We start from the raw sequence: 23,006 nt of genomic DNA on the forward strand, positions 1-23,006 counted from the left end.
TTTCAGGCTCTTTAAACTTGGAACCAGCACCCAGGTCTCAGTTACTGGAGAACCTTGGAGTCACAAAATCTTCAGGACCTCATAAGGGTGGGAGCCTAGCAGGTCCCTGGAATCCTGAGGGTGTTGTTTCCCCCTCCAGCATGCTCTGTCTCGTGGCTGGACCTCCCCTCAGGCTCATCTGCCTCCACTGGGCTGAGCCATCCTCAGGTGGTGGGCCCCACTCACTGTCTGGTTGTGCTAAGCCTTGATCCACCCTTATCTGCGGGCTTGTACAGTGTGAGATATGGTGACTCTGGCCAGTGTGACTGCCTGCAGCTTCTCTCTGAAGAAATGAGCTTTAGCAAAATAGATATGTGGCCTCGTGGAGGAGATGGGAGTTATGGTCAGGAGTCAGGAGGTAACTGGCTGGTGACGACAGGAACACGGTGTCCGGGGTCCTCTGCAAGCAAGCCACACAACTCCAGAAGGGTCCTGGAGCTCTGAGCTTGCGGCCCTAGACTCCAAAGTGTCACTTGATGTTGACAGTGTCACACGGGTGAGGTATGTAGTTGAAGACATTTGTACCCCAGTGGGTGAGCTGAAGGTTTTAACAGTTAAAGCAAAAGCTTCACTTATCTGCGGATCTTACTTTTCCTGATGTGATAAGTGACAAAAATATTCTTGTGTTTAGGAAATTGAGAATCCATCTCTCACCTGGAAGTCCAAAGTAGTTTTTTCCTTTTGGAGTACTAACTTTTCTTTTTTAAGATTTTATTTATTTATTTGAGAGGATGGGTGAGTAGAGGGAGGGACAGAAGGAGAGAGAGATCGAATCTCATGTGGACTCAGCACGGAGCCCAATCCCTGAGATCTTGACCTGAGCCAAAATCAAGAGTCAGATGCTTAACCGACTGAGCCATTCGGGTGACCCTTGGGGTACTAACTTGATAATGGCCTGAGGGAACCATAGCCTAAACTGTGTGTGTTGAATGGTTACTCGAGGCATAAAGGAAAGATATGATCAACGTTAAAAAGAAATCTTACTTTGTTACTGCAAAACACTCTGTTCATTTGCGCCGCTTAAACTGCATGCTTGTTTTATGCGGGGCTTGCATAGGTTGCTGCTGATGGCTGTCGTTCCTGTGTCAGGTTGGGGACTTCTGTCACCCAGGAAAGGAGGCGGCCTCAAGGCCGTGTGCCTGAGGGCAGGCGAGCACAAGGGCTCCAGCTAGCTCCTACCAGCGCCACACTCCAATGACAGAACTGAGGGTGGGCAGCCTGAGGATAGCAGCAAGCCCACCTAAACTTACCCACCTTCTGGCATCTGAGGGGACTCCTCTCAAAAATAAGCCCCGGTAGGATTTTTCTGCCTTAGAAATCAACAAACTAGCCCTAAAATGTGTGTGGAAAGAACAGAGTAGTCAAAATAATTATGAGAAGAAGGAAGTTGGAAGCTGTGCGCAGCCTGTCTTGGAGACTCACTGTTTTTTGTTTTTTTTTTTTTTTTTGGAGACTCACTGTTAACCTATGGGGGACGCTGGTCCATGGGATTGCCGTGAGCATGGGGCACCTTTCAGCAGGCCAACAGAGAGTCTAGAGATCGACTTGCAGGTAGACAGCCAATTGACAGGCGGGCAGTTCAATGAAGAAAGGATGGTCTTTTCAACAAATGGCTCCAGAACCCTTGACCAAACCTCACCTAGTTAACTCAAAACTGATCATAGTCCTAGGGGACCCTGGGTGGCTCAGCGGTTGAGCTTCTGCCTTCCGCCCAGGGCGTGATCCTGGAGTTCTGGGATCGAGTCCTGCATTGGGCTCCCTGCATGGAGCCTGCTTCTCCCCTCTGCCTGTGTCTCTGCCTTTCTCTCTCAGTCTTTGTCTCTCATGAATAAATAAATACAATCTTTAAAAAAAAAAAAAAAACTGATCATAGTCCTAAACATACAACCTAAAACGACAAAAGTGCTTGAAGAAAGCATGTGAGACTGTATGGCTAGGCAACGATTTCTTTGCTACACCACAAAGAACATGATCTTTAAAAGAAAAAGTGAGTATGTGAGACGTAATCAGAGGGTTGAACTTCTCCTCGAAAGCACCCTGAGGAGATGGGAGGACAGGATGCAGATTAGGAAATGCATATTTGATAAACAGTTTTCATTCAAAATATACAAAGAACTCTCTCAACACTCAGCAATAAAAAAAAAACCCCATTAAGAAGCGAGCCCAAGATTTGAAACACTTTAGCAGAGAAAAGAGTTAAGAGGGCCAATATCCCATGTGAGCAGATGTTTGGCCTCACTAGTCGTTAGGAGAATGGCAGGTAGAGCCACAGGGAAGTGGTGCTGTGTGGCCGCAGGATGGCCGCACCCGGGGAGACCCTGAGCAGGCCAGCTGCTGGCAAGGGTGCGCGCACATGGTGTGTGTATGCTCAGAGCTACAGCCTCTTTGCAAGGCCGTCTGGCAGTTTTACAAAAGCTTAAACTTTTCTCTAAAGTATGACCCATCAGTTCTCTCCCACGTATCAATCCATGGGAAATGAAAACATTTGTTCACACAAATATTTATGTGAATGCTCAAAATTTATGTAAGAAATATATGGCTTATATGTAGCACAACCTCTAAATGTCTGTCCAGAGGAGAATGGAGAGACACACATGGTACCGTAAACACCGTGGAACACCGGCCAGAGTGGAAAGGACTGAGCTGTTCTTATACTAGCATGTGGAGAAAATTCAAGTCCTTGAGTTTAGGAAAAAAACGTAGGAAAAAAAACCTCTGCCAAAGAGTAGATACGATATGAGCCTGTTTACATGAAATTGTAAGAAATGCCAACTGTCTACAGTGACAGAAGCCACAGAGTGGCTTCTTGGGGAGAGGAGGAAGAAACTCTTGGGGGTGGTATAGTATCCTGAACATGCACATATGCCCAGACTTCTCACATCATGCCCTTTATATAGGCGCAGCTAACCGCCCATTACAACTCAGTAAAGCTTTTAAAAAAAAAAAAAAAGAAAAGGAAAGTCACCTGAGGATTAAGCCTCTCCCTTTGTCCACAGAACTCTAAATAATGAAGCTTAAATTAATTGCCCTTTAAGTAAGGAGTCTTTTTTATGTGTAAGTTAACAGCTACGCATCAGGGACCAGAGCCGTCAAACTGCTTCCTGGGATTTGATGGGACGGCCATGCTGGCCACAGAGAAGGCTCTCTCCTGCCAGCCTCCCTGGCTCCGGAGGATCTGTGGACTCTGCCCACTGTTTCCTCAGTCCTGTTTGTCTCTAGTTTCACTCTTTGTGGATCGGTATTTTCCAGGATACAAATGAAAGGCTTCTTTTATAGGAAGGCCTATGTAGCTGGATTGAGATGCTTTCAGTATGTAAACATGTACTGCAAATAGGAGCCTGCACTTCCTGTTCTTTTCCATGGGGCTGATCATGTTTTTGCTGGAGTCATGGCTGCTCCTCACTGGCTACCGAGGGGATCAGATTGGTGTGCAGGAAGCAAGCGACTGCAAATGTAACATCAGCATGTAACTACATACATACGAAGTGTCTGGATTTTACTTGTTTTTCCAGACTCACTGTTGAGAAACTGCAATAAATAAAACTTTGTTTTAACAAAAAGATTTCTTTTTTTTTTTTTGTTAAAAGTGAAGGATAGAGAAAATAGCAGATGACCCAAACCCTTGAAGCACCCCCTAGACTGTAGAATTTTAGTGGCTTAGAAAGAGCTGTGGTTCTTTCTTAACCCAGGTATTACATTTACTTTAGTGCTAAATCTTTTCCTTGAAAGTTTTATTTTTACATTTCAAGATAATCTGAACTGCTTTGAATATGTTATTGCTGTTAGCAAGGAGGAGTCTTGACAACTTTTTTTTTTTTTTTTAGTTTTTTTCATCAGTGATTTGTGCAGACTTTAGAGCCCAGTAATTCTGTGAACATGTACAGGAGCAGTGGGGAATGGTTTGTTTTGACGTCTATCTCAGTGGTTCTGTGGCATTAGTGCAACAGCATGAGGGGTGCTGATCCAGGAGCCACGTGGGGCATGCTGAGGGCTTTCCCTAGGGTCGTCTCTTTTTGTTTGCTGGTGTGTTTTTGCTTAGGGAAAGTGCTTCAAAATGATTTCACCCTGAAAGTCCTATGATTTCCTGAAAGTCCCCCCATTGTGCTCAGACATGCCCAGCACTGTTTGTTCCATCTCAGAGCTGTGGTTCTGCACCCACGTGGACCTGATGGCCCTCGATGGGCCAAGCTCTCCCCGTTTATTCCCGCGTGCCCGGGGCCCCCTCCCTCCTTGCAGGCGCTACCTCCTGTTCTTATGTCCTTTTCTGTCTGATAACTTCTTAGAAAGGGCACCCGGGAGGTGTCTGGAAATGCCCCCTCTCTGACCCCCCAACATGTGACTGAGAACACAGGTGGAGGCTGGGCATCACTCTTTCTCAGGAATCAGCACTGCTAACTGACCGCCTCCTGATCCTGAGCTCTGGCATTTTTGAAGGTTTCCTCAGTCCTGGGTGTCTGCACACCCCTCACCCGTGCTTGGCTGTGGGTCTATTTTCATCATTGTGCTGGGACTCGGTGGGCCTTTTTAAACTGAAAGCACATGTCTGTAATTTGAGGGCCTCGTCCTAATTCCTCCCTTTTAGTGTCTTCTGCTCTGTTTTTCTCTGTTTCCTTGCTTTGGAACTCCTGCTGTCTGCCTGTTGGACCTCATGACTGGTCCTTTGTTTTATTTTTTTCTCTGTTTTCTTTCCCTTTGGTATTTTGATCTAAACTTTATGGAGGACTGCGTCATCTCCCCTCTTCATCAGTGGGATTTTTCACTCCTGTCCTGTTTTTAATTTTAAAGAATGCTTGTTCTCTGATGATTCTTTTTTCATGGCGTCCTGTTCTTGGCTATGCTTTTCTTCTCTTAGATCACGGAGAATATTAATGATAGTTTTTAGTTTTTTAATACTGTTTTCTTTTCCATACGTGGTCTGTGTTTCCACCTGGCTGCCTTGAGATCTTGAAGGCTCCATGCTAGATGTTCTGGTGCTGGGCCGCCCACTCGCATCTGTGGCGTAGCATGAGCCATGGGCCAGGCCTCTGGCTCACTGCTCCACGCACTCCAGAGTGCTGTGTGTGACTCAAGGACATTGGGGATGGAGCTGAGATGTAGTGTGATGTAGTCCTAAGTATCTGGTTTGTGCATGTTTTGCTTTTGGCATAAGCTTAGGGTATTTTATGGTCTGTCTTGGGCTGCATAGCTCTTTGCTATGCAAAGTGACATAGGTCCAAGTGACATCATAATTTATTTGGCAACTCTTTTCCTGGTGGTACGTAAGATGATGGGGTAGCTTCAGTTGGTGCCACCTCAGATTTGACGGAATGTGTGTGTAACATGTGGCATGCCATGAGGCTGTTCTGTGTCCATGCCCCTCTTCTGGTGCAGGGACATGGCCTGGCTGGTGAGACCTAGGGTGATTGTGAAGCCTGCATCAGCTACAGAGCATGGGGGTGCTGAGGTCAGCCCAGAAGTGAGCCCTTAGTTCTGCCTGCCTTAGACTGAGGTATCAGCTTCGTTTAGAAGTAAAAGTGTCAAACAGCTCAGGAGCTGACAGCCTACGGTAGTAATTGTGCCTGTTTAAAGCACATCATTGTTGGGGAAACAGATTGTCTGTTTCAACATAACATGATTTGTCTGTGCTGCACTTGTTGCTTGGGCGTTGGATTTTATTTTTTGTGGGGTTGAAGAGCATTCATGCCATGTGAATGTGGACAAAAAGAGAAGGACTCCAGCTGGAATCAGGTTCTTATCCTGCTGTATGCATCATAAGGAAAAGAGAAATCCTCCACCACGTATTGCACTTTGACAAATGGAAAATGTCAGCAGTGCTTTGGGTCCAACATCTAAGGACCAGAAAGTTTCTGATTTTGGCCATAGATGGTACTGGTATTTCATTGAGTAGCAGCTTGCCTGCACTTGTGTTCAATGCTGTTGTGAGATTTGTCTCCGACAGAGGCAGGTTGGGGTCCGTATCTGGTGCAGGTCCCTTTGGGCGGCAAGGCACATTCATTCAAGGAGTGCCAGCGCCTGCCATGGGTGAGTCCTGGGTACCGGGAGCCCCAAGATCAGAGGGAAGGAGGAGCCCCTTTCCTCAGTTGGCTCGTGTGTCCTGGTTGCTCTAGGAGACAGCCACCTTCGCGGTGGTTTCGTGCTGCGGCAGCTGTGGGGATGGAGTTCGTGTGGGTTTCAGCAGAGGAGGGGACACGAGGTCTGTGTGCGACCATGGTGGGTTGCCTCTCAGAAGGTGCAGATGGGTGGCGGGAGCAGAGGGGTCTTCCCAAGCACCATGCTCCATTTGCTCCATTGCTGCGAATATAATGCTGTCTTTTTTGGTCATTTTACTTCCTGATTTGAAACCGGTGGCTTCTGGATCTGAGAGCAAAGTTCCCGCTTCACAACCTCACCTTTCTTATGGCCCCCCCACCTCGCCCCTGCTTCCCAGCCCAGCTCCTGCCCTGCTCCCGTGTCTGAGTCCTCAGTGTCCCCAGTGCCCCTGGTGTGATCAGGAAACACTGGAGGAGCACTGGGAAGATGAGGAAGGAGACTTCCCCCCGGAGCACCTGCTGTCCATCAGGGAGGACTGGCTGGGACACGGTGATGAAATAAGGCTGCCTGCCTGCCTGCCACCTGCAGCGAGGACACACTGGCTGTGTGCTCGGGTGTCCGGCGCCCCTGGTGCTGTGGAGCTGCTTGCAGAGAGCCCTTTCTGACTGCTTTCTCCTGAAACTGTCTGCACCCTTGCCGTTCCCCTGCTGCTGACTGCCCTACCCCCATGTGTCAGGTGCCCGAGGGCAGGGGCTCTTGTCTCATGTTCAACTGAGAGGAGGTCCCCTGGAGGATGGTGTGCACTGGCACACATAAGCAATCGTGATTGTCAGTGACTGCTTACAATGTGGTGGAGCAAGCCTCAGACTCCATGCTTGAATAATTTGGGGATATTTGAATAATTGCACAAAACAGGAAGTTAAGCCTTAAAGGACCTGATTTGTGTGAACTTCTCTCTCACGAGTCAAGGGCTGTGGAACCACCCCATTCAGAAGGCGCATCACACTCAGGGCTCAGCATGCTCACGGCACCTGGGCAGGTGTGCTGTGAGGGGCGTATGTGGCGTCTGTTTTTAAGGTTTGTTTGTTTGTTTGTTTTTAAGGTCTTGTGGTCTGATTCTTCAGTAACATCAGTAACCAAATCTTCCTCTGAAGTGACTGAATTTATTTCAAAGGTAAGGTGATTAAGGGCTCTTACAAGAATGAAAAGGCTCTCAATAATATTGCAGAGTGATCCCAGTGGATTGCTTCCTTCAGCTGGCAGAGCAAGTAGCTCGTGCATGGCCGTGAAAGCATGGTCCTCGACGCCCTGATCTGCGCTGCTTGCAGTTGTTGAGAACGAGAAGAGGCAGGACGCTGTGGCCTGCGCACGCGGCAGAGGGGTGTCTGCTTTGGTTACTCTGCAGCGGAGACTGAGGGAGAGTCCACATGGTCCCAGCTTGGTCTGTCATATCTGCAGGGCTTCCTGGTCCTTTTCTGCTGGCTTAAACAAATGTCGTCCAAACAGAAGGTCCCACTACTAGATAAATAACCACTTTCCCTACATAGACGTGTGTCCACACATACATACATACATACATACATACATACATACATACCCACCTCCACAGTCAGTATGTGTTTCTAGTCCACTGGCCCGGGCCGTAGCTGTGACAAAGTGGTGCATCCCCTTTGTTTCATGAACTGACAGAGCTAAAGTGTGTCTCCAAAATGAGTCTGAGGTTTTCACTATAAAACCAAGGCTGTAATCCTATAGGAGGAAATCCAGGGGATGGATCATATTTTCAAAGCTTGGGTAGAAGTTGTTTGCTCATGCTTCTCCTGTTGGCCTGTAAGCCAGGCTTTCCGGGGTTACTGATGCCCCTTGGGATTCACGTTTTCCTCTGTAACCCTGAGAGCGCTACATTTCCTCTCCTGCGTGCCAAGAACATCTGTTGCTCTGGACTGCGCTGATGCTGGCAGGAATTCTGACCCCACTGGGTGCTGAGAGTGCTTCATGTTCGCCTGGCTGTGGGTTCTCTGACCTTCCTGGACGTCTGGTTTGTCGTCTCCTGTTAATTTTGGAGAATTCTTCCCTGTTATCTCTTCAGATATTTCTTCTGCCCCGTCTCTCTCTTGCCCCGGGCCTTGAACTCCATGCACCTGGACCTTTTACATCATCCATAGCTCTTGGGGGCACCTTCTGTTTTCTTGCTCCTCTTGCTGTGTGTTTGAGTCGGACGATTTCTTTGTCCTGTTTTCAGGCTCCCTGATGTTCAGTCTGCAGCTCTGCCCAGGCTGCCGCTGAGCCCGGTTTATGTGCTGAGTTCATCTCTGGGACCGTGGTTTCCTATTGTTCCTGGCTTTTCCATCTTGACACGACTTTTAATAAAGTTTCCTTCTCTCTGCTGAGATTTCCCATTTGTTCATGCACGTTGTCTGTTTTTTCTCAATCTTTTAGTATGTTAAACCTAGTTGTTTTATAATCCCTATCTCATAGTTCCAACATCCAGTTATCTCTGAGTCTCGCTCTGATGATTATCTTGATAACAGGTTTCATTCATTCTTTTTTTTTTCTATGTCTTGTAATTTTTTATTGAGTATTAAACATCATGTTTAGAAAATGTAGGAGACTGAAGGAAGCAGTATGTCTGCTTGGAAATGGGCATGTTGCTGCTTCTCTCAAGCCCTCGGTGGGGTCCTCGATTTGACCTAATCAGGAGTTGGGCCGGGTTTGGGTTTTGTTGCTGCTACCCCGTGGGCTTCAGGTTCCTCTGGGGGAGGGCAGCTAATACCTTGAGCCCCGGGAGAGGAGCCTGCAGTGTCAGAAGTTCTGTCAGGGGTCTGGCTTCACCCTTGGCCCTCAGCAGTCCTGGATGCCCATGGCCTGGAGGGGCTGTCCCTGCTCTGCTGAACACCCTCCTCAGCCCCGGGGAGAGTACCGTTGCTTGTTTTAACAGCCTGATGACAGACTTGTGGGGGTGAAGTGTTCTCCAAACTCCTGGTCCAGCCCAGTCCCAGGCACAGGGTCTTTGGGGGGCTTCCCCGGCATCCCCGCCCCTGTCTTCCCCAGCAGCCACTGACCTCCTCTTTGTACTGGTGGAGTATATCCTCAGCCCGTGAGGCTTTTGCCCTTTCTTCAGGGCCAGAGGGGTGTGCTTGTCCCTTCTCCTGGGAGCAGGGCATCTTTGCCCATGGCCTGGTGCAAGGAGGACTCCCTCCCCTCCCGTAGAGGCAGAAAAGTAGTGCTTCTGCTTCATCCCCAGAAACAGAGGGTCTGCTTGGGCTCTGGGAGCAGGAGCTGTCTTGTCCCTCCCCCAGCGGCTTAAGGATTTTGCTTCAGATTTAGCGAAAGCTCCAGGGAAAGGCATAGAAGTTCCTGCCAGGCCCCCAGGGGCAGCCAGCCCACACCTCCGCTGCCTTGGAGGCTCTCTCCAGTCTCCTTTGGAAGCAAGCTTGGGACGGGAGGACACTCCCCCTTGTGTCTGGGCTCTTGGCTGACCACTGTGTGGCCCACACTCAGCCCGTGGGAAGTGTCCATCTTCTGACCTCTTCTGGCTGCTGGCATGGTGGCCACCTCTTCCTTGTGTTCTGCTGCAACAGAAACGGGTTGTGTGTCTTGTCTCTCCTTGGAGGGACAGGTCCTTCTTGAAATTCAGTTCCTTGGTGACCTTGCAAATGAATTCCCGATGGGCTCATGGAAGGTACAATCGTGTAGGTTATCGAGGTTTTTATGGGTGGGAGCAATGTTCTTTTGTGGCTTTCCACATCCTAAGTGGAAGTAGAACCCCAAGGAGCTGAGAGCAGGGTGGGTCATAGTGTCCTGCAGGTGTCAGCATCTAGTACCCTCCCACTTCTCAACTGGGGGAGGCCAGTGTCAGGTGAATTTTGACAGACATCCGATGCTTTTCCATCTCTTTCAGTTACCCCAGCTGTACCCTGAAGAAAATCTGGAGAAGTTCATTCCTTGCTTAGCTGGCCCAGATTCCTTTTATGTAGAGCGAAATCACATGGATCTGGAAGCAGACCTGAGGTAATGCTATCCTGCACCTGCGGGCCAAGGATGCAGTTCTGGCAGTGGGCCCATAGGCCCACCCGTTGGTGATGTGGGACATAGCCAGAGTGGGGCGGGTGCACACCTGGGCTGCCTGGTCATCCCAGCAGCTCTGAGGGCACACGCTGCTCCCAGAGGTCCGGGTCTCTGTCTGTCCCTGGGGATTTTCATCTGTTACAGAGAATTTGGTGGAGCTAGTAACGTAGGCATGATTTTGAGGATGTGAGTAAAGGAGTTTCACGGTACATGCCACCACTTAATGTGATTTTGACATTCTGACCAAATAAAATCCAAGTACTGTTTCTGTCCCATAGTGGGAAGTTGAGATTTGCAGGAGGGGACTAGGACCCAATAAAACACCCGAAAGCTGGTGTCTCCAAGCCAAGTCCATGGCTGACGGGGCAGGCCTGCTGCCTGGGCCCAGCATCCCAGCACCAGCAACTAGAGGCAGCACAGCGGGCACAGCTCTTGTGCCAGCCTGCTGCCGACCTCCCACTGTGAGATGCGATGGGCGTAGGGAAAGGGGCTCAGGGGAATGAAAGGACTCAGACAGGAGTCGAATTGAGGCAGGGAGAACATAGGTTGTGGCACTTCTGTTTACTTTTTTCTCTCTTGTATTTCTCTTAACAGAAAATTACAATTTCTCTCCCCATTAGTTTTTGGTAATAACCATTTTAATGCTGATAAACCTGCATTGTTTAATTTGTAGGTATTTGGCCTCATTACCTTCTCACTTATTAAAAAATGACCACGTTAAGAGATTTTTCAGCACTTCATCTCCCACCCAACAGCTTCAAAGTCCAAGTGAGTTTATGAAATGTAATTACATAAAGTTAGAAACATCTTTATTATGTGTAAACTTTATGACATCTATCTTAACTTACAGGTCCTGGCACCCCCTCCCTCTCTAAAGTGGGTACCATGATGGGCGTGTCTGGAAGGTGAGGCGTCCTGTGTAAGCAGCGTGTTTCAGATCAGCATAGAGCTTACTTCTGACTGTGTGTAAATAATTGTTTGTAGAGTGAAGTCATTTTTGGTTTTAGTCTTGAATAATATTGTGAGGGGAACTGGGTAGAGATACTCCAGTTTATGATTTCTCCATGTAAAAACAGAAGTGGTTCTCTGAGCCATTGCACTTGTAATTCCTAAGGATTGTTACTGCAAGTGCCAGTTTCTGGGCCCTGTGCATCCTGGAATTTCAGAGAATATTCATTTTTACGAGCTCCCAGGGAACGACTGCCCATGAGGTGGCAGAGGCACTGCTCCAAGAGTCCTCTGTCAGCCTCGGGTTGACAGTGATTATAGCAGTGCTCGGGTGGCAAACAGGCTGTCATTAAAATGGGTCAGTATCATGGACAGTGACACACACGTATATAGTTATGTGAAGATGCAGTCAGGTCACGAGGTCTTTGAAAGTGCTGACTTTCTGGGTTTACAGTCTTGGGTGGAAGGGGCAGGGCAGAAAGCAGAATGCTGAGCATTCCTGCCTGCTACCAAGACTCCCTTTCAAAAAAAAGTCCATTCAAATAAAAGATTTAAGGAGTCCGTTTTAATTTAAGATTTTCAGTATCATGCTATGATAGAGTAACAAACTAGGCCGCTCAGCCAGGAGTCGGTGACACACGCATGCACGCACACACACAGATGTGCATACTCTGAAGCATGCCTACAGACACCTTCAGGCGGGTGGCATCACAGAGGCACAGCAGCAGGAAAGGGCTTTGGTGCTGACAATAGGCATGGCCTCTGATGCCATCCAGCACCTGAGAGCTGTCTACTGCACGCTTCCCACCCAGTTGTGGTGGAGGCTGCAGTCTTGTGAAAACCACCTGTCTGCTATCCCCACAGGCCTGTGTGTGGTGTGGCTGGCATCCCATCCTCTCAGAGCGGCGCCCAGCACCACATGCAGCACTCGGCCAGTGCAGCCACCTTGCCCCACTGCTCCCACACAGGGGGTACAGGCTCAGCACTGGCCTACCGGGCCCAGATGGACACCTCGCCTGCCATCCTGATGCCCTCCAGTCTGCAAACCCCTCAGACCCAGGAGCAGAATGGGATCTTAGACTGGCTTAGGAAACTGCGCTTGCACAAGTACTACCCAGTCTTCAAACAGCTCACAATGGAGAAGGTATGTGGATGACTGGGCAGGTGACACAGTCTTCCTCTGCTCTCATTCCTCGTGGGCTTGAGTTGGGTGTCTAGACTGTCCATGATGTGGAAATCACACAGCCCGGTATCTGACACCTATATGTATATGCCCTAAGTCCCACACACACCAGAGGAGGAGTGGCAGTGCATTTGGATTTGAAGGCTCCCTGCAGCCGAAGCAAAAACTGGAACACAGTTATGAACAAATTTTTTTTTTTTAAAGATAGTTTGGGGTCTTCATGTGTTAGATACACTGTGTGATACGAAGGACATTGTATCTCCAGCAGCCATTTCAGTAGAAACGGTGAATTGGGGTGTGCACGCCCACTTTGTTAGGTGCCCTTCAGCTTAGGCTGTGCACACGCAGGAGGTCAGTGCCTAAGGGCCTGTTTTACAAGGTGCCCAGATACTTGGATCCGAGGAAATAACCCGCTGATGATCTGGCTTGATTGAGGGTCATACAGCTGAAAAGAATAGATGAATTTTATGTCTTTCGAGCAGTCCTACATAGAAATTTTTTTAAGAGAAAGGGAGGGGTGGTGGGAGGAGCGGAGGGAGAGGGAGAGAATCTCAGACTGCAAAATGAGCACAGAGCCTGTGAAATGGCTGATCTCGGGACTTTGAGATCGCAGCCAGAGCTTGAAGTCAAGAGTCGGGACGCTTAACCAACTGAGCCAAGGAGCCTTGAAAATTATTTTTTACAACAGAGAGTTCTGATGAGCATTTTTTCGTTGTTAAAATTTGAAATTTCTGAACTAGTGGCATCACTGAGAAAAACTAAATTTGACCCATGGCCGTGTTTGAGCTCTGATGCCCCCTGCTGGATACAATCACTTGGCACTTTTATCTATGTAAAAAATCTCATTTGTCCAAAAATCTGCAAGTGAACCTAGAAATCAAGCTTTAAGTACATTTTTTTTTAATTTTTTTTTAAATTTTTATTTATGATAGTCACAGAGAGAGAGAGGCAGAGACACAGGCAGAGGGAGAAGCAGGCTCCATGCACCGGGAGCCCGATGTGGGATTCAATCCCCGGTCTCCCGGATCGCGCCCTGGGCCAAAGGCAGGCGCCAAACCGCTGCGCCACCCAGGGATCCCGCTTTAAGTACATTTAAAAAAAAAAAAAAAAACAGCTTTTAAGTATATTTGTAATATTCTTGGCTTAGGATACATAAATCCTAAAAACCACAGATTTTGCCAACCTTGTCTCATGGTCAATTTAAAAAGTTTCAACATAATGTAGGAGTTGAATTTTAGCCATAAAAATCACAAATCGCATTATAGACTGTTGTGAGAACCAGCGTGTTGTGCCTGCTCGGTATAAAGCCACCAGTTAGTTAGCCATTTAATTCAGATGGCATCATCTTTTCTGGAACACTTGCTTCTCAACAAAGTTGCTTTGCCCCTAAAATGACAGTGAGTTTTGAGAAAAAAGAGCTGTTAAGAGTTCTCCTGTCTGCAGGAGGATAAATGGCTTGTATCCAAGGAGGTGGATCCCTCAGACACTTCCATGGATAGGAGGGGAACACTTGAACAGATCCAGTCTCTCTAGAAGTGGTAACTAAAGACATTTTCTTCAGTTGCCTGCCCCATAGTGCAGACCTTGCAGGTGCCCCATCTTCTCTGGCTGTGGGGAAGGCCCAGTGGACATGGTCTGTGAGCCTTCTATGCAAAGTGAACATTTCATATTTTGAACAAGGGACATGATATCATTTAGCAACAAGCTATTTTGGTGTTTCCAAGCTTTTTATTTGCCTTTTATTATCCAGTTAGGTTTGATCTGTTTGCATGTCCTAATGGTAGGATACATTTATTAAATGATACTCCAAGTTCTTTGTTTTCTGAGTCTTAATTGATTCTCAATAACTCTGTAATGTGTTTCTTCTGTGGAAGTTTCTGAGCCTTACTGAGGAAGATCTAAATAAATTTGAATCCCTCACAATGGGAGCAAAGAAAAAACTCAAGACTCAGCTGGAGCTGGAGAAGTAAGTGTGAAACATCGGTTCCTTTTTGTTCCTAATATACTGAATGTGGTATCTAAATGGGGTGTCTTGGACTGGATAGGGACCTCTGAATGTGGGATGACAATAGGGTGCCCTGGGAGGCAAAAGAATTCTCCTGAGGCAGAACAAAGGAGACAGAAGTTTATTGAGCAGAGGCTGTTAGCTAGAGGCAGTGGGTGTGGGGGCTGTATTTAAAAAGGGAAGGTGAGGAGGTGTGGAATCTTCCCTTTCTTAGTAACTGTGCTGGTTGTAAGTAGCCCAGTGGTCAGTTGGGGCCTATGGATATTCTGAGGTGGGCCTGTGTTCAGCCAGCGGGTTGCTCTGGCCTGTTTGCTTGAAAGCACCTTGGCACGGAACAGGTGCTAGCAGTTACAGCTGAATGCCATTGATTGATCACTTTGATTGCTTAGCAAAGCTTCATTAATGCTTTTACAAATCTACAGATGTGGTTTTGGTGTGCTAGGGAAGGACCTTTGCAGAGAATCCAACAAGTCAGAATGAATTGTTTTCCATCTATGAAGATATTTGTGGGGCAGTCACCCTTGTATGGAATCTGTGCACTAAAGCAGAGCTTGGGAAATGTCAAAAGGTTCTTTGGCAGAAGACCTGAACGCTCTCTTGTTCACATGCTCTCTTGCCACACAGGGAGAAGTCAGAAAAACGGTGCCTGAACCCCGCAGCCCCACCCCCAGTCACCAGCAGCGGAGTGGCCCGAGTCCCACCCACCAGCCATGTCGGGCCTGTGCAGACAGTGCGAGGCACCCACGCTGCAGGTGGGTGAGGGCGGGCGGCCTCAATGGATCTCTGGCTCTTCCTTTTGAGAATAGTTAAGACCATAGACGATACCCACACTTTTGGCCATTTGCCTGTTTTTAGAATTTACAGTTATTGCTCATTAGTTTAGCTTTTATCATGTCTACCTTAGAAAACAGAAGGGACATTTGGATTAGAAGCTGGAGACCGGTGACTCGCCTGAAGTTGTTTGGGCAAAAGAATTAGATCTAGAAGCTACATGATGAGAAGAGAAGGAAGTACCCCAAACAGATGAATATACTCTCCCCCAGGAGGTGCAGACAGGTCATGTGTAGGTCCTTGCCCTGGAGGCCCATCTTGAAACTCCCCAGTGTGCCTAGTGCATCCTCCCTGTTGTGGGTCCCGGGGAGCCACTCCCCTGTGTTCCCTGCCTTCGCCTCCACAGATGGGGCAGAAGGCATTGAAGGACCAGAGTAACGGAGCCAGGGAGGAAAACATGCTAGTGTTCTCTTTTCAGTGGTTATTTGAATAAGAGGTCTTATATCCATCCCTTAGCCTCGTAGAATAGGGGTGTCTGTCAGTGTGAGGAGCTGACTTTTGTCACACCATGGTGGCTGGGGACCCTCGTCCCTTCTCCAGCATGAGTAGGGAGGCATGGTGGCACCTGGCCAAGAGCCTGGCCGTGCTCACACCTGCTGATGACCAGCTGTGGGGACTTGGGCAGCTTGCTTTCTCTGAACCTCTGGATCCTGTCCGTCTGCAGTGGGAGTGACAGCATCTGCCCCCCCTGGGGCTGGCATCCAGGTCAGGTGGGCAGGGAGGGCGCAAAGAGGTGTTGGCCAGCACAACCCACGTGGGTGCCCCTTTTCCACAGCGCTGCGGGTAGAAGTGGAGCAGGCCCCTCACCAGACGGCCCGGGAAGGCAGCTCCTCAGAATGCTCCAGCTCTTCGCCCAGCCCGATGGGGGTGCAGGGCCGGGAAGAGAGCTCGGACAGCGCCGAGGAGAACGACAGACGTAAGGACATGTGGCCTGGTGAGCACTGCACTGTTCCTGCCCTGGCCTGTGAGGCTGTGCTGACCGCCCTGTTTCCATCCCTAGGTGTGGAGATTCACTTGGAGGGCTCGGATAAGGAGAAGCCCGTCATGCTACTGAATCATTTCACTTCCAGTTCTGCCAGACCCACGGCCCAGGTTCTCCCCGTGCAGAATGAGGCAGGCTCCAGTCCATCGGGCCACCACCCCCTGCCCCCCCAGATGATGGCTGCAGCCTCTCACCTAGCACCCATCCGGATGCTGAATTCCGTGCACAAGTCAGAAAGAGGGGGTGCGGACATGAAGCTCCTCCCGCCTTCCGTGCACTCGCTGCTGTCTCTAGAAGAAAGGAGTAAACTCTCGGGACCAAGAGGCGGCATCAAAGTGGACAAGAACTTCGGCCATGCAGTGATCGACGCAGCACCCGCACCCACCCCCCAGCAGCCCCTGCAGGTCCTCTCCGCCCTTGCCGAGAGCAGCTCCGTGTCACCTAGCGTCTCCTTCGGTCCCCGTGCCAAAGTCGTACACACGTCTGCGCTGGACCGGGTGATGAAGCCGGCCCCGCAGTCAGCCCTGGCGGCGGAGAGCAGCACGGCCGCCGCAGGGACGTCGAGCACGGTCTTCCACGTGGCTCGGCCCCCCATCAAACTTCTGGTGTCTTCATCTGTCCCCGCGGACTCTGCCATTTCTGGGCAAACTCCCTGTTCTAATAACGTGCAAATAAGCGTGCCCCCTGCAATAATAAACCCCCGGACTGCTCTGTACACCGCCAACACCAAAGCTGCCTTCTCTGCGATGAGCAGTGTGCCCGTGGGGCCCCTGCAGGGCAGCTTCTGTGCGAACAGCAACACTGCCTCCTCCAGCAGCCACCCTTCCACGTCCTTCGCCAGCATGGCCACTGTGCCCAGCTGCCCAGCTCCCAGCTCCAGCCCCGCGCTCTCCTCGGCCCCCGAAAGCAGTTTCTACAGCAGTAGCGGCGGCGGAGGTGGCGGCGGCTCCCCCGGGAACATTCCTGCCTCCACCCAGAACCACCACCACCACCACCACCATCAGCAGCCATCGGCGCCCCAGCAGCCCACACCGGCCCCACCGCCTGGCTGCGTCGTGTGCACGTCCTGTGGATGCAGCGGCAGCTGTGGCTCGAGTGGCCTGACCGTCAGCTATGCCAACTACTTCCAGCACCCGTTCTCGGGGCCGTCTGTGTTCCCCTTCCCCTTCCTGCCCTTTAGCCCCGTGTGTGGCAGCGGCTACGTGGGTGCCCAGCAGTATGGTGGCGGCGCCTTCCCCGTGGTGCATTCGCCCTACGGTGGCAGTGTGCCTCCCGAGCCCGTGCTGGGCGGCCAGTCTGCATTCACCGTGCCACCCATGCAGAGCTTCATGGCAGGCGCGGCGGGTGTGTACCAGGCCCCAGGACTGGTGGGCAGCAGCAACGGCGCCGGCCACAAGAAGAGTGGCAATCTGTCGTGTTACAACTGTGGGGCCACCGGGCACCGCGCTCAGGATTGCAAGCAGCCGTCCATGGACTTCAATCGGCAAGGTAAAGGTGGGCGGCCACAGAGCAGGCTGCCCTGGTTAGTGGTGCAGCGTCACCCCCAAGGAGACACACTCACAGAGCTTTACTCTTTATGGAAACAGTAGGAAATGTTCTTTTTAAAGCAGAAACCAGTTTTTTGAATGCTTTTTGGTAAAGCGTGAATTCTTGATAGGCTCTACAGCCCCCCCGCCCCTCAAAGGGTTACATTGTCCCTACGCTGGCCGTTGATTTCAGCCTGCTCCTCGTTCCAGGGACTAGCGAGCTGGGGAGGGGGTTGTGTGGCCCTGGTCGCATGTGGGGGTGACTTGACACCCTCACCCCACATTCAGCTGAAAGCCAGGGGCGTGGCATGTGAGCGCGGGTGCTGCCGGTAGGTCGGACTGTCCCCGTCTTCTTTGCCTCTAGGTAGCCGGGCTGGAGGTGTGTGGCTGTATGATGGCACCCATACTGCCACGTGCCCCCGCCCCTTTCCCACTTGCTCTTTGGTCTCTAGTCCACTTCAGGTGTGTATCCGATGTGGGGACACAGGCTCTTGCTGTTGGCTCTGGGAAGGAGGTTAAACTAGGCCCGAGGGTCTCTCCCAGCTCTGGGATACTCACTGTGCAGCCTTGAAAAGTCTGTCACTTGGTCTCTGTACACTTCTGATGGTTGCCCCAGACCTGGGATCCTGAAACACACCTGTGCATCTTGGTCACTTGGAGAGCGTTTAGTGACAACTCTGGGGGCAGATGGGGGTGACCGTGGGCAGTGTTCACTCTGTGGCCAGAGGTGGGGCTGTATCTTCTGAAGCTGGGAGCCTCGGCCCATGGTGATGGTCAGGCCTCCCTGGCCCGGCTGATTGCCCAAAGACTAGAGAGAATGGGACCAGGGACTGCCAGGTCACTCCTCTTCTGTGTGGATCTATGGGTAGTGTCTAATTCTGGGACTGTGAGTGGGGAGCTGGAGGTGGGTCCAATAGGTAGCCCAGATTTCCAGCACCCACCTCTTGAGCAGTGACTCTTGAAAGAACTTGGGACAGCTCAGTTGTTGGCAGTAATTGCACGGTGATTTAAATTTGATCTCTTTCCTCCTCCCTCTCTATAGGTACTTTTAGGTTGAAATATGCCCCTCCAGCAGAAAGTCTGGACTCCACAGACTGACATTTTTCTCTGGCAACAGAACACTATTAAGCCATGGAAACAGAAGGAAAATTAAATCCAAAACTGAGAAGTCTAGTTGCTGTTGAGCTTACTATTTTTAATCCAAAGGTGCTTTACTTTACTAGACTGGATAGAAAACCTAGCGTAGGAGTGCATCAAACTCAGTTTTATTGCCAAAATCCTAGATTGGAGCTTGACGTCAGGACTCGCCTGGTTGGCGCCTCCACCACGGTTGTGATGTGGAGACCTCCGTCTCCCGAGGAGCATTGCCGTCATCGGTTCTACCAGGTCACATGTAATTCCAGGGCAGCTACGCAAGATCGGAATCAGAACTGCAGGTTGGAGTTCTCCACGTGGAGTTCCGCCAGACGGACTCTTGATACCCTGGGTGAGGGGACATGTCGCCTTTGTTTTGTTTCGTTTGGTTTTGTTTTGTTCCTCCAGTGGTTAGACACTAATCTCTCTGGGCTTTTTAAGGATTGCACTACAGAAGAATGTACACTGATGTCAATCTCTGCCGTTCTGGGAGACAGACTCCCTGAGACCAGTCAGTGCAAGACATCCGTTTTTAAGGAGTTGGCACCAGCAGGCTATGTGACTTGGTACACAGCAGAGATTTTAGCATTTCCTTCCCTCTTTAAAACACTTGTAGCAGTCTCAAGTTTTTAATTTTTTTTTCTGCGAATAAATTTAAACTATGTTATTAAATAGAAATAGTTACTCGCAACAACTTAATATCTAAGGGTCCAAGTCCCAGAGAATCCCTTCCTTCTCGGCCCATCAATAGCTTGAAGTCCTGTCATTTTCCACCTCGACGGAGCTCTTGCAGAGACATGGTGACCGCACAGCCTTCGTGAGCTGGCTCTGAGGGATGCTCCACGTCCTTGGCAAAGTTGGCAAGTTCTTTTATCTCACACGGATCTCCCAAGGACCCCAAGGCTTACTGCTAACGGATTCACACTTGAGACAGACATTTCAACAATACAGTCCTATAATTCATGAGCAAAAGATTTGAAATGTTCTCCTGTCAACTTCTTTTGTATTAGGCTGTGTATTAATGGTTAGTTCTGCTAAAAATGACCCAAAAACTACAATAGAAAGTGGTAAGACTCTGAAAGAGACCACACCAACAGGACAGAGCTACAAGACCTGCAGGAATCTAGTTTTATCCAAAGTAGGAAAGAAATCCTCACCGTATAGCTCTGTGTCACCCCATTACCATGAAAGCTTCTTGGTCTGAAATTGAGGGACTTATAAATCTTTAAAGCTAAAAGGGAATTTTCTGCTCAAATATTGTCTAAAGCCTTCAATATTAAAATATTTGGTAAGGCCTTGCCCAGGGATTCTGCAGATGAATATTAAAAAAAAAAAAAAAGAAAATCATAATATTCAGACCTTTCTTAAAATGGGACAATCAGCCTCATGCCCAATTGGTGTAAAAGAATATCCTAGAATTTGAGGCGTTGTGATGTGAGGCTTCAAATTTTATGATCAGTTTCCTGGCTGGAGGGAAACTAGCAGAGTTGTTACATTTTTTTATGAAAGGCTTTTAGTAGAGTTTTTTAGAGTTTTATTTTAGTAGAGTTTCATTTCTATGCAATGCAGAATTGACAGACCTCTGTATGCTTATCTCTCTTCCTGGTACACAGTATTATATACAGTTTTGAAGTGATGGTGATGCTTACAACAACTTTTTTGGGGAATGTTACATTGATCTCTTAATTATAAACAAAATGTCAAAATAACGAGAACTGACACAACTTTGCCTTAAAGAGTAGGAGCCTGGAACTTGTCATACGATGTTAAAGGAAGACTTGGGGGTGTCCGCTGATGTTTACGATTTTAATATTTCTGAAGGCCGTTATGGTGGCCTGGACATGTGCTGAAAGCCAAACTTTTAAAATTTTTGGTTTTTTTTAAACAAAGAAATATTTTAAATAAATCCTATTTCAACACAGTGAAATTGTTGAAAACTGTCTCATAAAAGAAAAAAATCATATTTAGGGTTTTTGTTTTAGTGGTCAGTATTGGGGATTGAAAGTGTCTGTTGTTACCCTTACAACTATTTTGACAAATATTAGAGGCTAGTGTGTTCCATACAACAAAAAATTAAAATAGGAGTTTCGATTCGAAGTAGGACATTCAAATTGAGGTAAATAAGTCCAGACATTGTGCGGCTGTGTTCCAGTCATCAAAGGTCTTAGAAAAATTCCCACTTGTCTTTGAAAGTGCATGTGCGCTGTGATGTCTCCAGTGAGGCCATACCAAGGTGAGAATTGTAAAACATCAATGTGAGCCACACGGGACACAAAGCATCCAGCTGCCGATCGGTGAGATCTCTTCCTGAGTGACTACTTGGACTTGGGAATATTTGCTGGCAGTGTAATCTCTGGTGAATTTCTCTCCAAAAGCAACCAAAGTCAGTAAGCCTGAAGAGCATTTTGCATTTCCTCAGATGTCCTCATCTTCTCAGAAACATGGATCTGACTGACCCTTTCAACTATGTAGTCATTTTCCAGAAATCATGGGCTCAGTTTCCAAATGCTGTAGCAGCCAGGTAGGTTGTGGCACAGCCACTTTGCTCTGTGTGGTCTGTTATATTATCAGAGTTTCCCCATCTTTTTTTGTCTCCAAGAATGGGGGAAGTGGAATGTACAGATTGAAGTAGAATACAACGTTGGGATAAAACAACTATTTAATCCTTTTTTTTTTTTTAAAGCAAGCACTCAGTTTTCTACTTTCTAATTTTTATGTCATGGTAATATTGAAAATTGGAAAGTGTTTAAATGTTAAAACTCGTAATTGCTAAAGAGCACTGAGGAAATGGGAGCTAGCACTTAAATAACATTTTCTTCAAAGCACGTATGCGATTGGGTATTAAAAAAAAAAAAAGCAACCAGCATCATCTAGAATAATCTCTAGAAGATTACAGGAGTCAGCTTGTGAATATAGTAGTTAATAGGTTCAGTGTTTTAATTCACTATTTAGGAGTCACCGTAGCTAGTTTGCACTTCACTGTGTAGGTGCGGTGCAGCGGCAGCAATGCTGCCCAGCCTCAGCAGCAACTGCCGCGCCTCCCAGTTGGAGCACCGACTGATCGGACCCATCCAGATCTGATGGAGGTTTGCTCTGGGCTCACTCCAGTATCCCTGGAGCGTGCTGGCCCGGAGGAATCAGGTTGCACCCCTCCTCACTCCCTAGCATCTTGTACTCTTCCTGCTTCTGTGGTGGGTTATTTGATGCCTTGCTAGTTTTACATACTGGTTAACTGGTTACCAATGGCGTATACATGGAGTCTTAAGGATGTTAAGGGAAACCGTGTCCTTCCCAGAGGATGGGCTTGTGGAACCCAAAGGGGCGGATGTCCTTTCCAAAGCGCAGATGACTCCCAAAGGATGAGTCAGGTAACAGTTTAAAGCCATGGGCTCTGAGGAGGCTCAATTTGCAAAGTCCCTAGGTTCTGAATGAAAAAAAAAAAAAAATCAACACTCTGGAAACCACATACTTGCTGGTTGAGGCCAAAGGTCAATTTTACTACACTGTTCTGGGGGGAGGGGAGCTCAGTGCATCTCTGTCAAGTCAGTCCCAGGTATTGTAACAAGCCCCTCACATGCATTAAGTTTTTACATGCACAAAGATGAAGGCTTTGGTACCGAAACCGAAGACCCTTGTGTACTCAAGAATCTTCACAGCTTATATTGGACAGATTTTCTTTTTAGGAATGAAGGAAAATTCTCCCATTTTTGAGCCATTCTTTTATGTCAATTCTACAAAATTGCATGTAACTTTATAAATATTTTTAAAAGATATAGTTTTGTAAATATTTAATATTCTGCTAATTTGATTTTGAATTGTAAATGTTAAGTATTGTTTTTGAAGTTTTTATGTTTTATTATACTTTGTTAAAAAAGAAAAATTGTACATTTTTAGAATGTTTTTATGAGTAAATTTAATGTACTGAAAATAAAAATTAAAAAAAACTTTCATTTTACTATGTCTTTGTCTCATAGAATATGAAGCACACATCTTTTCAAATAAATTGCAACTCTTGGGTCTGCACACTAGGGGAGTCACTTTTCTGCCTTCTCAACTTTTTTTTGAAGATTTATTTATTCATGAGAGAGAGAGAGGCAGAGACACAGGCAGAGGGAGAAGTAGGCTCCATGCGGGGAGCCCGACATGGGACTTGATCCTGGGACTCCAGGATCACGTCCTGGGCTGAAGGCAGGCACTCAACCGCTGAGCCACCCAGGCGTCCATGCCTTCTCAATTTGACAAGAGATACATGGTTTTAAA

General features: G+C 48.3%; 1 protein-coding gene across 2 annotated transcripts in view; it reads left to right on the forward strand.

Annotated features, from left to right (window-relative positions):
* ZCCHC14 (zinc finger CCHC-type containing 14) overlaps positions 1 to 22,701 on the forward strand; it is a 57,949-nt gene extending 35,248 nt beyond the window's left edge. Inside the window, exons 4-13 of one of the 2 annotated variants that reach the window (XM_026004953.2) lie at positions 7,172 to 7,243; positions 9,971 to 10,080; positions 10,811 to 10,905; positions 10,988 to 11,042; positions 11,950 to 12,229; positions 14,143 to 14,234; positions 14,898 to 15,025; positions 15,880 to 16,020; positions 16,105 to 17,574; positions 18,655 to 22,701. In XM_026004953.2, coding sequence (XP_025860738.2) covers positions 7,172 to 7,243; positions 9,971 to 10,080; positions 10,811 to 10,905; positions 10,988 to 11,042; positions 11,950 to 12,229; positions 14,143 to 14,234; positions 14,898 to 15,025; positions 15,880 to 16,020; positions 16,105 to 17,574; positions 18,655 to 18,710 — 2,499 coding nt within the window. In that variant the 3' untranslated portion in view covers positions 18,711 to 22,701. The remainder of the gene's footprint in view (positions 1 to 7,171; positions 7,244 to 9,970; positions 10,081 to 10,810; positions 10,906 to 10,987; positions 11,043 to 11,949; positions 12,230 to 14,142; positions 14,235 to 14,897; positions 15,026 to 15,879; positions 16,021 to 16,104; positions 17,575 to 18,654) is intronic. The other variant, XM_026004954.2, reaches the window with a different exon arrangement.
* The last annotated feature ends 305 nt before the right edge of the window (positions 22,702 to 23,006 follow it).

The sequence above is a fragment of the Vulpes vulpes genome, chromosome 12 (genome assembly GCF_048418805.1).
Source record: "Vulpes vulpes isolate BD-2025 chromosome 12, VulVul3, whole genome shotgun sequence".
NCBI lineage: Eukaryota > Metazoa > Chordata > Mammalia > Carnivora > Canidae > Vulpes > Vulpes vulpes.